This window comes from Pieris napi, chromosome 8, assembly GCF_905475465.1.
Source record: "Pieris napi chromosome 8, ilPieNapi1.2, whole genome shotgun sequence".
Classification (NCBI taxonomy): Eukaryota; Metazoa; Arthropoda; class Insecta; order Lepidoptera; family Pieridae; genus Pieris; species Pieris napi.
The window spans coordinates 2,010,764-2,028,366 of record NC_062241.1 but is presented as its reverse complement, the minus strand read 5'-3'; the positions used below and the strand labels follow the sequence as shown (position 1 = coordinate 2,028,366).

Here is a 17,603-nt window from a genome sequence, read left to right as displayed (position 1 = left end):
TTTTAAAAAAATTACACAGTTTAAAATATAGCTCATAATTATTGAAATATGCATATTAAACTTTTTATGGCAGAATATATAGATGAGTAGAGCTTAGGAATCTAAATTGCCTTCTTATAGAGCCGAGCATTTGTTTGCGTTATTTTAATAAAACTACGTTCAAGCTAAAAGGCAGCTTTGACCTTTGGGAAACAAGGGCGGGCGATAATAGATTTGTGATTTATTCCCTATTTTTATTAAAGACTTCAATGAATTTTCATTTGTAAAATATTTTGTTTCTAACAAGTTCTAGAGAATTTAAAGTTAAAAACACAAATAAAAGCCTTTGTTCACAGATTATAAAATAAATTTCAATTCACATTGAATTGTTTATTTATATTAACCCTAGAAAGATAATCATATTTTGTAATACGGAAAAGATAATCATGCGTAAAATTTACGCAAGAATTTGAATTAGTTGTAGGTCTAGGTTTAATAGTTTATTTTAATGAACTGTATGTTATTATATATACACATATATTAGAATAATTAATACTGCAGATAATTTTTTAAACTCCTTTATTTTTACTTAAAAAAAAAGAAAACTTTAAACGTGGTCCGCTACTTCACTGTCGGTGTCCTCACACGGCAGCTCGTCATCACTTTGCATAAGAGCGGCCAGGATTTCGTGTTGGTTTCAATTGATACTCCCCATTGTGATATATATTTGCCTCAATATCTTTAAAAATGAAATTATAATATTAGTTATAATATAAAGTATTAAAACAGTACTAAAACTGTCATATAAGCCAAAATCATAAAAGTCACGATAAAGATAATCATGCGTAATTTTGACTCACGCGGTCGTTATATTTCAAAATCGGTGGCACTTACCTTATTGACACTTACGTCACGCGGCAGCTCCCAACCACGAATGAAAAGTCCTAAACGCACAGCTATGGATTCGCGCCAATTAGAAAGATAGAGCAATTATTCGAAAACGCATGCGTAAATTTTACGCAGACTATCTTTCCAGGGTTAAAAGTGTACATCAAATTATTGTTCAAGATACAAAAGAGACATTCATATTGACGTATTAAATGTTTCTTTTAATACATCAATTAGCTATGGGAAGTATCATTCTCAAGTAAACAGATAACCTTACAATGTCAATAATGCCTTGGCATTCTGATAATCCGTGTTTTTTACTCGCAACTCACTTCACTAACAGCGCTCCCTTCGTCACTTACTTTATTTTTGAAATCTCATAGCATTCAAGGAAAGTTAAGTATTAAATTATACGTCTTAGTAAGTGGAGGGAGTTTGTAGCTGAATTACTAAGTGAGTTGTCGTCTATGAATATCAGAACAACGTATTTTATTTATGAAAAGTGTTAATTGTCTAAATTTTCATCTTTTAATCAAAATATTTACTACTTTATTTTATAAAAAATTGATTGATTATTGAACGGAAAGTATATCAAATATATTATACCTATTTTAAGTAGACATAAACACTTGTTTAATGTGGTGTATAATATCCCTATAGAAAAAAGGCCTTGGTCATAATAACCTACCTACTATGAATATTGCGACTATGTTACTAACCGTACAACCCATCTGGCAACGGGGCCACTTAAAGGTAAGTAATAAGTTTCTTTATTTATAGTACACAGTACATATTAGGTTACGTGTTTTGATTATAACTTCTAGTTTACGTGTTTTGTCCAATTACGAGTTTATATTTACAAATGATTATTGTAATAATTAAATTTCGAAAACTGTGTTCAATTTTAAAACAAATTAACACTGGCCACCGAACGACCAATGCTTAATACAAACCTATCCAATAGGTATAAAAATGAAATATTTCGGCGCAAAACCACTTCAATTTGAAATTCAAAACAAATGTATATTTGATAATTGTGATACTGCACCGGTTGCGATGCGATATAACTTGTCCAAAAAAATAAAAATTGGATGGCGTTTACCATTTTTAGATTGTATCTGTCATAAAATTGTACAGTAGCTTAAATATACACAGAATACTTTGTAAGGATAGAAATATATCATTAATATTGAATATAAATTTTTTCCTCCAACTTCGATTTTGTTCCCTTTGAAGTAGAGACTCTTGGGCCGTGGGGTTCAAGTGCACAGGCGCTAATTAAAGATTTAAGTTGGCGCCTAGTAGATAGTACCGGTGACCCTAGAGCTGGCACTTTCCTGGCTCAACGAATAAGTATCGCATTACAGCGAGGAAATATTGCCAGCATTATACGTTAGGTACACTGCCACAGGGACCAAACTTTTTAAATTTGTTTTGATTTTCTATTTAATTATTTTTATTATTACTTTGTAGGTTAAGAAAATTGTAAAAACTGTATACTTGATTGTAAATAAAAACTTATTTAACTGGAAAATACAGTGTTATGGTGTTTAAGCCTCTTCTAGAAAGATAGCTCTTCCATGTTCCAGCCCACAAGACTGTTTGTAGGCAGGAACTGTTTATGCTTTGTTTCATGTTCCTCACATCAACACCAACTATGCAAAAAACTCGGACATACAACGACCAATATTTAAGCCCTAATTTGTTTAAGCTACCGCGGAATATGCTTGAAAGGTACCTTCATGTCACTTTCACACCATATAACAATACAGCTAAATTAGGTGTTACTTAGTTAAATGTATTGAATATTTTTTATTGTTTCTTTCCTTTTGTAAATGTTTGAACCTTTTTGTTAATATTATGTATTCCATATTTATAAATTTAAAGAACAGTGTTAGCCTAGTGGCTTCAGCGTACGACTCTCATACCTGAGGTCGCACGTTCGATCCCCGGCTGTGCACCAATGGACTTTCTCTCTATGTGCGCATATATCATTTGCTCGAACGGCGAAGGAAAACACCGTGCGGAAACCAAAATGAAACCGAAAAAATTATCATGAAACAGATTGAGAAATCTGAGGCCAAGACCTAAAGAGGTTGTAGCGCTGTAGCCACTAATTTTTTTTAAATATTTTTAATAATGAATGGTGCGAATATGGTTACGACCAATCAGAGCAAATGCCTCGAGTGGGGTCGAGGCGCCATCTTGACTTTTGACAGTGCGTACAGGGACCGCAGGTCAGACCGTCAGTTCAGATTGAGTATTCAGTGGAGCGATGAAATGTTGGACCGAGTTGGGTCTAGTAGATTATGATTAAAAGTGAGATTGATGCCATTATAATTTGAGCTAAAGTGGTAATAGGAATCAATCTAAACTAAATATAGTAGGTACGATAGTTATTTGTGTTTTTTGTTGCACCAACATGACGCCCACTAAACTCGATAATGACGATGTCAATCTCGATGGAGTGACGATATTTCTCCGACATATCTCATAAATAATTAAAAAAAATATTCCTTGTTCTTATGATTATATAAAAACCTGACGAAGTTCAAATCGTATATGTGAATTACGTCAGAATTAGAAAAACTAAATAATTTTATTACATGTTCGTACACGAGTCAAATATTATGCACATTTTAACAGAATTTCCATTTATCATTTACATAATTAATACGGTTAAGGGTGATTATGGAGTTAAATTATCCTATATAATATGAACGCATTCACAATTCTATTTGCAAATGCAATCATATGACCTTAAACTTCCACCGTTACGTCAGACTTTTGCGTTTCAATGTAGATTTTTGCGTAAATGAGATGGTGATTTACTTGTAATTGATAATAAGTATGATTAAGTTGTAATTGCGGGCAAAAAAAGAAACATAGAAAGCGTTTCGAATATCAGCCCTGCGATTCTGTAACTCAATTTTCGAACTCACACAGCGGTTTTCGCATCGGCGGTCGCTCTAAAATCAGTCGTGAAGCAGTCATTTTATGATTTGGCATTCTGAAAAGGTGGGAGCTTGTAGTTTATTGTTTATTAGAATGCCAAATCATAAAATGACTGCTTCACGACTGATTTGAGAGCGACCTCCGATGCGAAAACCGCTGTGTGAGTTCGAAAAGTGAGGTACAGAATGGTTATGATCCCAATACGTCCAAACAAAACTTCGGGCTTATAATCGCTATTGAAACCTATATAGTTCCAACGCAGGATTTAGAGTCGCAACGACTTCGTTAGAACCTCGCCGTGGTCATAAAAAATGTAGTCTTACTAAAAATACCTAGTACGTACGTTATATACCTCATAACTGCGTAAATATATCGCTAATGAAGAACTTTCAGGGTACGACTTTACGACCTTTTAGAGGTAAATAGCTCTCTTGTCGTGTATGTTCTGGGTAATGTTGGTATTTTCATATTATGCTGTCCTATTTTGTAACTTAATTAGAATTTGTTTTTTTAACCCGTATATAAAAAATACTTTTTAACACAACATTATTCGAGTGTATTCAGCAGTTGTTTGTTAGCGAAAGCAATTATGTAAATAGTGTAACAAAATTTCAGTCTATGTCCGTTTTATTTGAACGATAATTTAAACAGAGGCCTAGAAAAATATTTTAAAGAACCTCTTAATTAATATTATTATTAATTTAAGAAGCAAAGTTTTTGTATCAGAAAATATGGTTATAGATTTACTAATATTTTACCAAGCTTACCTATGTTAACTCGTAAAGTTAAGGCACCTCGCATTCGAATTCTTCGCGAATACAACAGAATAAACGCTACCTATCCAGAGCCTGATATATTAGGTCTGATCTGGTCTGATCAATTTAAAAAAAAAACATTCTTACATGCCTATTGGGTAACTAATCCGTATTGTTAAGGAAATAAGTATTTTAAAAATATAAGTAAAAACTAAATAAAATGGTTAGAATAATAATAATAGCGTGATATTTTTTTATATGTGATGTGGTGTACTTTAATAAATCAATAAAGTATGTGATAAATAATTTGTCGTTATTTATTCACATGAATTTCTTTATTTAAATACTGTTTCTGAGAATACAGTTTCTCAAAGAGTAATTGGGAATCTGCGAAGTTATGATGAAATGGAGCCCGTAGGTGTAACAACTTTTCTCATCTCGATATGAAGTACGCCACAATCACTTGAGTTATAAATATAAAAATATACCTGCCAGAATTTTATTACACTTAGTTTCTTCTTTATAATAGTAATCATTTCCAACACACAAATAATATATAATAAAAATAAAACATTAATAAATAGAAAGTTTAAAGCATTTCGTCGCTGTATTGCGATATTTATTCGTTGAGGAAAGCACCAGCTCTCGGGTCACCGGTAATTAATTCTTTATACCTAATATGTAAAATAGATCCAAGATAATTCCTCGAAGTTTGTAATACCAAAGAGTTTCTATTCAAAACTTTATACATTCACTAGCAACCAGAAACATCTTCCCTATACTGAAATGGAAAGTATTCTTCTTGTGCAACAGTAGTAATAATAAAAGTGTTAGTGTTATGTAGACATTATTACGTTAAGTACCTAAAATCATTAATATGTCAAATGGATCAGATTGCCCACGACATATATATTATTACTAAGTTTCAATAGAATCTTTTGATTCAGAAAATATTGATTTGTGAATACGCTTCAAGAACGAATACAGTACGGAAATACCACAATCGATATATTGTCACTATGAAACTACGTTAAACGAACGGCGTGTGTTGTCAATTGAAAAGTTTTATAACAACAGCTTTATTTCTGTGTAATTTATTGTATTATTTTTTATAAAAAATACATTTTGGAGTGTCTCAATTACCTACCTATTGATTACGACGCAAGATGCACATTTTACAACTTCTCTATCATATTATTTTTAATAGTAATAGTATTTTCTGATTTGCGTTCCCTTGATAATCTAATTCTTGAAACCCAGTAGGGGTAATAAAACTGAATTCTATCACTCCTCCTTTACTGTGCAAAGTATCATGCTTTGGCTCCTTCTGTCTCTGTCTTGAGCATTTTCCTCCCAATCTCGCCCACGAATGCAAGGTACCATCAGGGATTATTGATCTAGTCGAGTCGAGTCAAATATCTTTATTAGTATTCATAAATGAAAGCCTTTCCCAGCTATAGAGCGAGAAAATTCTGTTTTTAATGTTTAAGTATTTTAGGTATTTCATCCCTAAGGTTATACATTCAAATACCGAAGCAATAAACTTTTATACTACAAATATAGATAACCTACTATTGTAGAAATTAGAATATTATTTCGGGAATAGACAAGAGAGATGTATCAATTAGCTATTCTAGTGACCAGACCTCAGTGCGAAATTCTGTCTGCATCGCTCGAATTCTGAGCTAAATCCGATCATCTCATGCCATTCCAAGAATAACTTATTTCATAACAATATGTATACTTTAGTAATAGACACAAGCGAAGTTAATGTTTCGTAAAAATATACGAAAAGAGATTATATGACCTTGTTTTATAACATAAGTGCATATTTTATAAATACATTTCAATCGACATTTCAAAGAATAGCTACTTCTCAGTACAACTCGTCCAAGCTAAGGTAACTGCAGTTTTTGTTAAAATATGCTTTCTAAAGTGACAATTTATATTCCTCAATTCCTTTGTTGTTTGTTATGTGTAAACATGGACAAAAGATAGTAAAGTTTTGTAGAAGACATCCTGATTGTTTAGGTGAGATTCCAATCATGAGATAATCAAAGTATTTCTGTAATTCGAATCGCACTTAAGGCGAGACAACCGGAGACGTTACAACTCTGGACCCGGTTTTTTAAATCTGTTCCTGGATATATCCAGGAATATATTATCTTAATATATATAAATTACGTGTCACGTTGTTTGTCCGCTATGGACTCCTAAACTACTGAACCGATTTCAAGCAAATTTGTACACCGTGTGCTGTTTGGTCTAGCTTACATCTTAATTTATACCCGCAATATTATTTTATTGCAAATTATTTGTTTATTATTTGACAGTCACAATTCTAATAGATGGCGCTGTGTTGAAAGTACCAACGTTTCAGATAAGCTACAATTTAATGGCATAACCACTAAAAAAGCATGGTGGTCGCTATGACTTGTGTTCTCCTACCGTTTCCCTTGAATAGTTTACTACGTATGTAATATAATAGATACCTTAGCCACAGCAACGCTTGGCCGGTACTAGTATATTATAAAATATAATATTTTTTTACTCTTTTTACCATATAAAACGTAATTGGTATATCAGCTTTCTGTATCTGTCACACACCGTTTTTGGGCGTAAAACTAGTCCGTTTGCGTATGAATATGTATTAATTACTCATATAGAAAAATCGATTGATAAGCCGAGGTTTGAAGGCACGCATTCACTAAAATGTTATTAAAAGTTGCAAGCCATACATTGTATCCTCCAACCAATACTGGAGTACTCGTTGCTGTGCCAATATTGACTTCTTTCGCGTATATTTTCAATTTCCGTTCCAATTTTGTACTTTGGTGACGATTGCAATTTTCAGAAAATTCAAGTTAACCAAAGTAAACCTTTTGAAAATCTTGTTTTCAACTATAATGTTTATTTGGAAAAGTATCTCGTTAAAAATATACCACTCTGCAAGAATAGTTGAAGTCTCTGCCTAAACCACTAAGACACGAAGAAAATAAAACTATTATAAAAGTTACTCTCTTAATTCGACATCATCCTTTGTAATAGATGTTATAATAAATAGTAACAAGTTTAATTAAGACACAACTACACATTACTTTATACGATTATTAATTCAGATTTTTTAAATCTTTATGAAATTTACTAAAAGTAACATATTGTTGTGGGAAAAAATGTTGTCTGAAGTCGAGACTCACCTGTAGACTAAACCGAGTACAAATTAATTAGATTTCCGGTGGAACTTTGCAGGTGTTTCGTTAAAAATACTCTTTGTTCACTTCTTTGCACCAAAACTTAAATTACTGCCAGAAACTAGCGTTAATATAAAAATACGAGTACCTTACATAAAATTAATTCAAGCAAATATCATTGGCATAATGAAAAATATAACATTGTGTCATAGCCACACAACATGTAACTCAGATGTCGGAAATCGGAAACGGCCCAACGTCCGAATCGTTACTAAAATAGGCTTTAGTTATTTATAGCAGGGACCACACGAATATTCAAAATGTGGCCGTCATTGTATGAAAGTATGGCGTTCTTTAGTGTGTGTAGATCGTACGTACATTATTGTTGAACCTAACGTAGTATGAAGCATCGGGCTCAATATTGTTTTCGTTATAAACATTATGGCAGTTACATATGTCGTCGATTAAGGGTTTGAGGTTACTCACTATTTTTTCCAAGCAATTTTATTGTTTCAGGGAAAGGAAACCGCCTTAGACCCAAAAAGTCGACAGCCTGTGTCAGGTACGGGAGACTGATCACCTACTTGCCTATTAGATTGACAAATTATCATGATATATATATAGAAATCTGAGGCCAGGCCTAAGTAGGTTACAGCGCGACTGATTTATTTTTATTTTAGATGATCCGGTGAACTTTGTTTCACCCACATATTTGTGTAAAATGTGGTCAAATCTCAACACAAAATATGTTTCTACATTAAATACAGCAGTTATACACTTGTAATCACTTATTGCAGGTAAACATGGTTTTTAAATCAAAATCTCGGAAGTTTGTTTTTAAAACAGACCTTAAAGAACGGACGTCATATCACAGCTATAAAACAGACAATTTTCAAGTATTTCACAGCTACTAGTATTTTTTTCAGTAATTTTATATGTTTAAATCTATCCAGCCATTCTCGCGGTTTAGCGAGCAATTCATTCTTGTTTATATAGATTAATAATCTGTTTAGGCTGCCAATACTGTGTTCAAAACCTATACAATATACATATACCAACAATATATATGTCCGCAAATTTCCCAGAAACTAAAAGTCGCATCAAGATGATTCCAGTTTAAGGTCCAAGTTTCACCAAAATCGATTTAGGGAGGGTTCTCTGTGTTACATGTACCTATAATATACATAGTTTAATAATCTTGACCGGTATTTCTCTTTTGTTTTGTATTGTTAGGGTCTGTTTCACAATGTACGGATAAGTTCTACATAAGTTCCAAATTAGCTTTTTATTACTTATTGGTAGGATAAACACAATTGTTGCGTTTCACGACTGTCAGATAGCGCTATTCATCACATAAAGTCCATCATAAGTTATGAGTCCGATGAAATGTCAAATAGCACAATTTATCTTCCAAATAATTTAAAATAAAATAAATAAAATAAAATATGTTTATTATGGAACATAAGATACATATTTTATCGGCAAAGAAGACAGAGGGTGTAGGCCGAGAGAACAAGCCGGCGTAAAAAACTCTCGGTACTCTTTTAAAACAGCAAATCATTTATGTGTTGCATAGCTATTTGGTACTTTATCCATATATTGTGAAACAGACCCTTAATATTTAATAAGTATTTAAACCTATATCTTCTGCAAACTGTCAACTTTTGAAAGCTACTATCAGTTGCTAACAAAGGTTGAACTTATAATCCCAAATAAGCGGTAAAGTCCTATTGTTTAGATTTGTGTTGATTTTGTGACACTGTTGCCTTCCCTTTTGTTTTTATATGTAACAGCACTTCTCTACGATAATATTTAGTAACTAGTTGTTCCAGGGACTTAGCACGGGAGAACATTATTGTTAAAATATTTTGAAAACAAATAATTATTTATTGAAGTTTGCCACAACATACATAATACTGTATTTACAGTATATGTTACAAGCTGCTATGTGTTCTAAAATACGCAACAATTTTGGTAAACATAAATGTAATAAAAAATATATATGTATATGTGATTGTAATACAAATCGCTCCTTTTTATAACACATTAGTATAGGTATATTGATACTATCTTTTAGTATATTGTATGCAATGTGCTTCTATGTGTCGTTAGATATTATAAAAATATTCTATTACGTTTTAGTTCTGATGTTAACTTCCTTTGACCTTTCAACTTTGAAACATTCGCCATTATAGTTTCTAATAAAAGTCTTTATATTAAAACGTCATTAGCAGTTTAATGGTGTGGCACAACGGAACTATGATTGAGTCAGACTTAAAGCTTATTGGCGTAACAGATTTTAATTTAAGCTACCGGAACTTATACTATTTTACATCTATAATGACATTGCACAGAGTTTTGACGTATATCTTGGTTCTCTTCTCGACTGCGAGTAGAATTAGAAGACAGTACCAATAAGTCAATTCTTGATTCAAATAGTTTAATTCTTTTTATTATTTTTGAAGTTATACTTCTTTTGGCGCGTTAGGGAAAAATAATGAGAGTAAATTTTTACGATGCGCGCGCTCACCGTCACAAAAAACCGACACCCTGAAGATAGCTAGTAGTTAGTTAGTATATAGTCAACATTTTAGTTTTTTCTATTGTAAGTGTTGTTTTTTCTACAAACGTAGGATAAATTGTTGAAAAGGTTTTTATCATGTTACGCCAAAGTATAACTTCTACGGCACCGCTTTTCATATTTTCGTATGTACGTCAATTAGTTTGTATCATGTGATTGTCCCAATTATGTGATCCTTTAAGAGCAGTGTTGGCTTAGTGGCTGCTGCCGCTGCAATCATGAGGTCATGCGTTTGAATTATGAGGATTAATATTTTTTTATATTTGCTCATATAAAAAGTCAAACATCGTGAAAAAACCATGTACTAAACCCAAAAATTGATGACATATCAAGAAAAGAAGACTGTCAGTAAGGTATATCATAATTTAGTGTGCGATTTTTAAAGAATTTTCAGCCAGTTTCCGATATTAAATTGCTGTATTATAACTTGTCTTTTAACTGAATTTCAGTATTTGCCATCACGGTACAGCGGGCACGGTCCTATTTCCTTTAAGGGAAAATAGCAACTGGAATTAACTGATGCTTTTGCCCGTGGGAACCGGATACAATTTAGAGGTCTGTCAAGAACATTCAAGTTTAGAGTTTAATCGGCGCCGCGTGTTCTAAACAATAGGCCAATTTCAGAATATAAACTTCCAGAATATTTATACTTCTATTGCTATTTAATTAGAAAAAACATATTTCCAGTAAAGTACATCAAAAATATTATCTGATAAATCTAATATATAAAATTCTCGTGTCGCGGTGTTTGTAGTTAAACTCCTCCGAAACGGCTTGACCGATTCTCATGAAATTTTGTGTGCATATTGGGTATGTCTGAGAATCGGACAACATCAATTTTTCATCCCCCTAAACATTAAGGGTCACACCCTAAATTTTTATTTTATTGAAAGTTAATATTGTTATTTTATTGAACTAAAAAAATATTTCCTAGAAGTAATATACATGGCAAAACGACGTTTGCCGGGTCAGCTAGTATAACATAAGAACACACCAATTTTGTTTTGTAATTTTTTTGGTTGTGAAAAATAAAAAAAAAGTAAATCAATGGCGTTACAACCTTTTTAGGTCAGGGCCTCAGATTTCGGTATCTGTTTCATGATCATTTGTTTATCTAATATGCAAGTTGGTGATCAGCCTTTTGTGCCTGACGCACGCCCTCGACTTCTTTGGGTCTAAGTAAAGCCGGTTTCCTCACGATGTTTTCCTTCACCGTTCGAGCGAATGTGAAATGCGCACATAGAAAGAAAGTCCATTGGTGCACAGTCGGGGCTGGAACCTACGACCTCAGGTATGAGAGTCGCACGCTGTGGCCACCAGGCCAACACTGCTCTGCAATGGTTGTGCCACAACGCCCAATAATATTTAGCTCCGTATAACAAGCAAAAAGTGTTAAAAATAAATCCCAATAGAAAAAGCGTATCTATTCAGGATAGTTGTATCGAAGTGGAAAGTTCAAACAAATCCCGCTCGGAATGGATATGATGTGTGCGCGACGCATACAAATGGAAGTTTATATTTATGCCAGTATCGGCTGGGCTACATTTTTCAATTTTGTAAAAATATGTTAACACGTTATAAATATGGTATTAAGGTATTGAGTTTATATACGTAGGTTTCAGTTTTAAGTCTCTTTAGTGACTATGATTTTTCTTTCTTTGCTCTGTTTTGACGTGATAACGTCTTTAAAATCGTTTTAGTCGGGTGACATGTTCAGAAACTTGTGTCACACCAAAACCTCACGAGCGCGATCGCAGGTATAACGAGAGAGAGACGGACCGATCTCCCGTCTCATCTCGAGCGCTGCCAGTCATTCCGTGAATGTATGAAGAAAAATGTATATCATAGTCGAATAAGTAAACTTGTCATTTTACACCCGAAATTTATCATCAAAAGTGTGAATAAAACGATAGATGTAATTTAAAATTTGAAAAAATTGTTATCTTCATTAATTCCTTACTTCCCAAAAACTTATATCACCAATAAGACGTTATCACGTAAACATCTCGATCGTAAACCTACTTTACAAACAACCAATATTTTTAATCTAGCTGTATAAATCGTAATCTATTACATCTAGCTAATTTATTACTTTTTTTTTAATTTATTACAATATTTTTAACCATCATCGTAATAATATATTAAAGAATAGATAAACAGAAAACTAAATAAATTTTTCAAAGTTTGGTCCCTGTGTCAGTGTTTAATGCTGGCAGCATTTCCTCGCTGTATGGCCATGCTTATTCGTTGAGCTAGGAAAGCTCCAGTACCCCATCTTTTGGGTTACCTGTTCTACCAGACTTAAACCCCATGGCTTCAAACAAAATCTTAGTGGGAAAGACTCTTATATTTTTTGCCATTTATACGCACTCTTTTCTTAATCTTTAAAGTTCCTCACAGTAATCGAAATAAAATGATGACGTCTTATTGATTATGTCCAGCTGTCGTAGCCATACATGCCTTGCTGACTATACGGAAAAACAATGTTGGCACAATTATAATAATATATTTTGCGTATCCATGAAATAAAATGAATAAGATCCAAATAAAAATTTACGTCCTGAGACCATGTCATATGAAATTGCTTGAAACTCGAAATAAGTGCAAGATAAATTACTTTATTTAAAGTTATCTTCAGCCAATTAACTGTGAAGAATGGTCTCGGCGCAAATTAGTTTTGAAGTTACTGGAAAACAATAAAGAAACAATTGTCAGCGACCAGTCAAGATAACTAATGAATTTCCCAGTTAAAGTAACAATAATGATTTGCCATTCAATGTAACTAAAACGAAGCTCTAGGGTGCATGCATTTGATAACATTTGGCAAAATATTTAAATGCCCACGAACAATAATTATGCATCTATAATTGTATGAAAACCCCTTAATTTCGCGTGCACTGTATAATGTTTTATATAAATACTAGTAAACCCGACACACGTTGTCCTGCATGATATTTCTAGCGAATAGGATATTAAACATCTCATCTTAAATTAAACAAAGTATGAAAGTACCGACTGCAGTACCATCACCTGATTTGTATATCTTAACCATCCAGGGCGCCACCCAAACGCATACAAATAATTCAAATCGGTCCAGCTGTTTAAGAGGAGTTCAGTGACATACACACATAAAATAGAAGTATATATATATAAAAATTGACGCAAAAGAATTATTTTCTTCATTATGTAGGTACTTTTTATTAAGGCAATTAAATTCCCCAGCGGGATCTCCTAAACAAATTTCAACTTAGTCTTCTTTGACTTTACTTACTTTTATATCCGTCCGGTTATCCTTTTATATATTATAATCGTTTAAAATAATTACTTCTTTCCAGGCATGGAACATTATTATCATTACAGAAAATGTTTTCTTGAGGGTTAAAAAAGGGAATGCTGCCAAATGATACAATTACTAATAATACTAATAATATAATAAGCGACTTCATTTTATTTATTATTATTTTTATTTTAAATATATTTATTCACAAAAAAGTTACACCTTAAATCAAACCATGCCCCACAAAACTGCTTACGCAGTTTGACTGCAGGTGACTCGCCTTAAATAAACATAACTTCTAAATCACTAAATTACTAACACTGCTACTACAACTAATACTAATACACTTAATTTACTTATAGGTTACAGCATATTTAACAAATGGTTTTTTAATAAACCTCTAAATTTATCCAATGAAGTCTCACGTCTTATGTCCTCGGGTAAACTATTGAGCAAGTATGGAATCCGCTTCTTCAACGTTCTATCTCCATAATAATTTTGCACCATGGGTATTTCAAATTTACCTTTGGACATTGACCTTGTGTCAGTTATATGATGCACCAAACTAGTAAAACGATCCTGCTTACCATGGTTATTTACAAGTACAAGGAATCTATGTTTCAGGCTAGCCGGTAAAATTTTACATATTTTGAATAGTTTATAATAATCTCCTTTACATTGATTCCTTGTCTTTTTATTTACTAGTAATTTTAAAAATCTTATTTGTAATGATTCTACTTTATCAATGTATGTTTTAAATGTTAACCCATAGCAGTCAAGAGCGTAACCTATTATGGAATCCACAAGTGCAAAATATAAACATTTTAGTATGGGCAATGAGACTTTAGTACGTAAATGGTAAAACTTTTCTAATAAAATTCTTAGTTTTCTACACAAAAATTCTATATGGGAATCCCAAGAAAAAGACGTATCTATTTTTACTCCTAGATAATTTACACAATTAACTTTTTCGATAGGTTTACACGTACAGTTAATTTTGTTGTTATGAAAGCAATCAAAGCCGTGCGCAAAAAGAGGAGGTGGATTATCAATAGAACTTAAATACGGGGAGTGAATAATTATCATCTTTGTTTTGTCAGCGTTTAATATGATGCCGTTATCATGTGACCATTTAACTACCGCATCCACATCCTCTTGAACCCGGCGACACATCTCCGAGAGGTCGGTACTAGCGCTGAGAGTACAAAGGTCATCAGCAAACATGTGGGCCGAGCAGTGACGTAATACTTCACAGAGGCTATTTACATACATCAGGTAGCACACTGGCCCACACCCAGAACCCTGGGGGACGCCGCAGTTTACTTGTTTCTCCTCACTAAATGCGTCGCCGACTTTCACACGGTAAGAGCGCGCCGTGAGACAGTCGCTGAACCAAGGGTTCAACGGCTGCCCCAGGCCGCACTCCTCCATTCCATTTAAGAGGGTCTGAGTATTTAAGGTATCAAAATTTCATGCAATCTGCTGAAAGTACATTCATAAATAAACGTATCATATATAAACCACAATAAAGAAGGTTGATAAAACTGGCTCATAAAGTTTATTATTTCACGTAAGGGATTTTACCCGTAGTAATAAGGAAACATACGAAGCGGTAATAATTAATCTTTGTTTTAGAAAGCTGCAGCGAATAGCTTTTAGCTTGCTGAAATTAAACGCTTTTGTAATTGTGCAAACGCGTTTTTTTGTGGTTGAGTGATTTTACGGAACTGTTGAAATATTTTTGTTTATACATTACTTTGCTTATATGGTCAAAGTACTACCAGTATATTTAAATTAATTAATTAATACAAATATTTCGAAGTAATAAGACACTTGTGCAATAATCATGGGGTAAGCTCTATGCCTGACTATTGACGCTGATTACATTTATATTAAAGGCCGTAATTTTTGATCCATACAAAAAGTAAACACTCAAATGTAAAAGATAATAATTATTGAGTGCCCTTTTGGTATTAATTACTGTATTAGTAGTAGTAAAAAGAATATAGTTAATGTATGTTACCGCTTGGTTAAAATTATGGAAATACATATATGTATTTGGTTAGTGAATAAATAAAGGCTTATTATTATTTTTACTGCATTATTGTAATGTTTGAATACCCCAACAAGAGTCAAGTTTGTCTCTACGCCCTTCTAGGCCTACATGCTTTATGGTTTGTAGGCACGGACGATCACCAACAATAAATATATTATTGGAACTAATTTTACCCGGTTTCTTGGTGGCCAAGGTAGAAAGTCGATTGCCCATTCACCGCATATGTTTGAGTTTACTCTGCTCTAATATATAGAGCCCAGTGAGCTTAATCCTTAATCCACCAAAATCATACAAGAAGGTCTCACATACTTTGGACGTATCTGTCGTAAGTTTTAATATATAGTTTAGTTTTAACAACCCTACAATTGCACTCCTCGCAGTGCTCTACTCTCGACATGTCAAAAAACCCAGTCTTTCGAAACTTGAATGACTTTTTTCTCACTAATATAACACTTACAGGATAATATTATGAGTGCACTAAAATCGAGTTACATAATCTATCAAGCACATATGGTATTTTTTATGAACAATTATTTTGTTTAACATAGTAAATAATAACATTGAAATCAATCATTCTTGGACGTCCGTCAGTCTGTGTTTATGGATCCATGTATGTGGCAGAGAAATTGGTCGAAAAATTTATCGTACCAGAATACTTTATTTCTTATTATATAAAGTTATACCCTGGGCTGATTCCTAGTTAATATTAGCGTTCTAAGTACTGTCGTTTATTATAATTTGTAAAAAACTAAAATACGACTGTGTATTTGTATATATCTACATTTATTTTAGTATATTTTTTTTTCCTCACTTTAGAGTTATGGCACCACTATATATTTTTTTATTATATTAAGAAAGTAGTAAGAAGTAAAAATAAATGTAAACGAATGATTTATAATTTTTTTTTTAATGTGACCACTATGAGGCGTACTTTTGGATTTTCCAAACTATTTTAATATATATTGACTGCATTGTTGGTAACATGCTTAATACATTCAACCATGTTAAGCAGATTATACAACATTTATTAATTGCACTTCCCTTATTGAATATTACTCGATGAAAGAATTTCAATTAACTATGCTTTCAATTATGAGAGCCAGATAATGACACAGCGCCTGAATAATGGATGGACGTTGATAGGTTTATGTACGGGTCGTGCTACATCATAATGTGTTATTGAGGTTTTAGAGTAGGTATTATTTAGACATATACCTAACATTTATAACTAACGAAACACGCACTCAAAATAATAACAAGAATAAACAAAAAAGAAAAATAACAAAAAGTTATAAAAAAAGGAATAAGGAACATTTTAATTGTGTAATGTGTGTGTGTTGTGGTTGTAACTGGCACTGGCTCAGCATTATGCTGTGTTGGAGACGTGTGCCACAACAGTATACATACACATAGCAAATATATATCGACTTATATGACACCCACACACATACACACACACACAAACACACACCAAATTTATTTTTACGACTCCGTTTGCAATGGTTTCTATTAGCACTTAATACTTATTTGCTTCTATTGTATCTTATGACAATGACCTGATTGTACGTGTTCCGGTCCGGTGGTGGAGAGGCTGGCTATCGGTCACTCAGGTCTCCTGTTACAGAGACCAGTCTCTCACATACACTTCCTAATGTTATCATCTTAGTTTAATCATAATAACCTTGTATGTATATGTGAGAGAAGAAATAAAGATTATTATTATTATTATATATTATATAGTATACATATTACATATGCATATTTACACAATCTATGTATGGATTCATGGATTATATGTAGGAACATACTGTTAATAATTAGGTTTACTTAGATTTATGGCATTCAAACCCAAACATTTCTATCTCCATTTTATCAAACAGTTCTGTTGATGAGTATTGTTGAAAATATTGTCTTACTTAAG

General features: G+C 32.8%; 1 protein-coding gene across 1 annotated transcript; it reads right to left on the bottom strand.

Moving 5' to 3' along the window:
• Nucleotides 1–13,809: 13,809 nt before the first annotated feature.
• LOC125052038 lies at nucleotides 13,810–15,067 on the bottom strand. Its single transcript, XM_047652686.1, has one exon. It carries the CDS (start codon nucleotides 15,055–15,057, stop codon nucleotides 13,990–13,992), a length of 1,068 nt encoding a protein of 355 aa, XP_047508642.1. The 5' UTR covers nucleotides 15,058–15,067; the 3' UTR covers nucleotides 13,810–13,989.
• Between the last annotated feature and the right edge of the window lie 2,536 nt (nucleotides 15,068–17,603).

What these genes read in the sequence shown, in the direction of transcription:
- LOC125052038 (XM_047652686.1), bottom strand. Translation starts at nt 15,057, where the DNA reads ATGGAGGAGTGCGGCCTGGGGCAGCCGTTGAACCCTTGGTTCAGCGAC.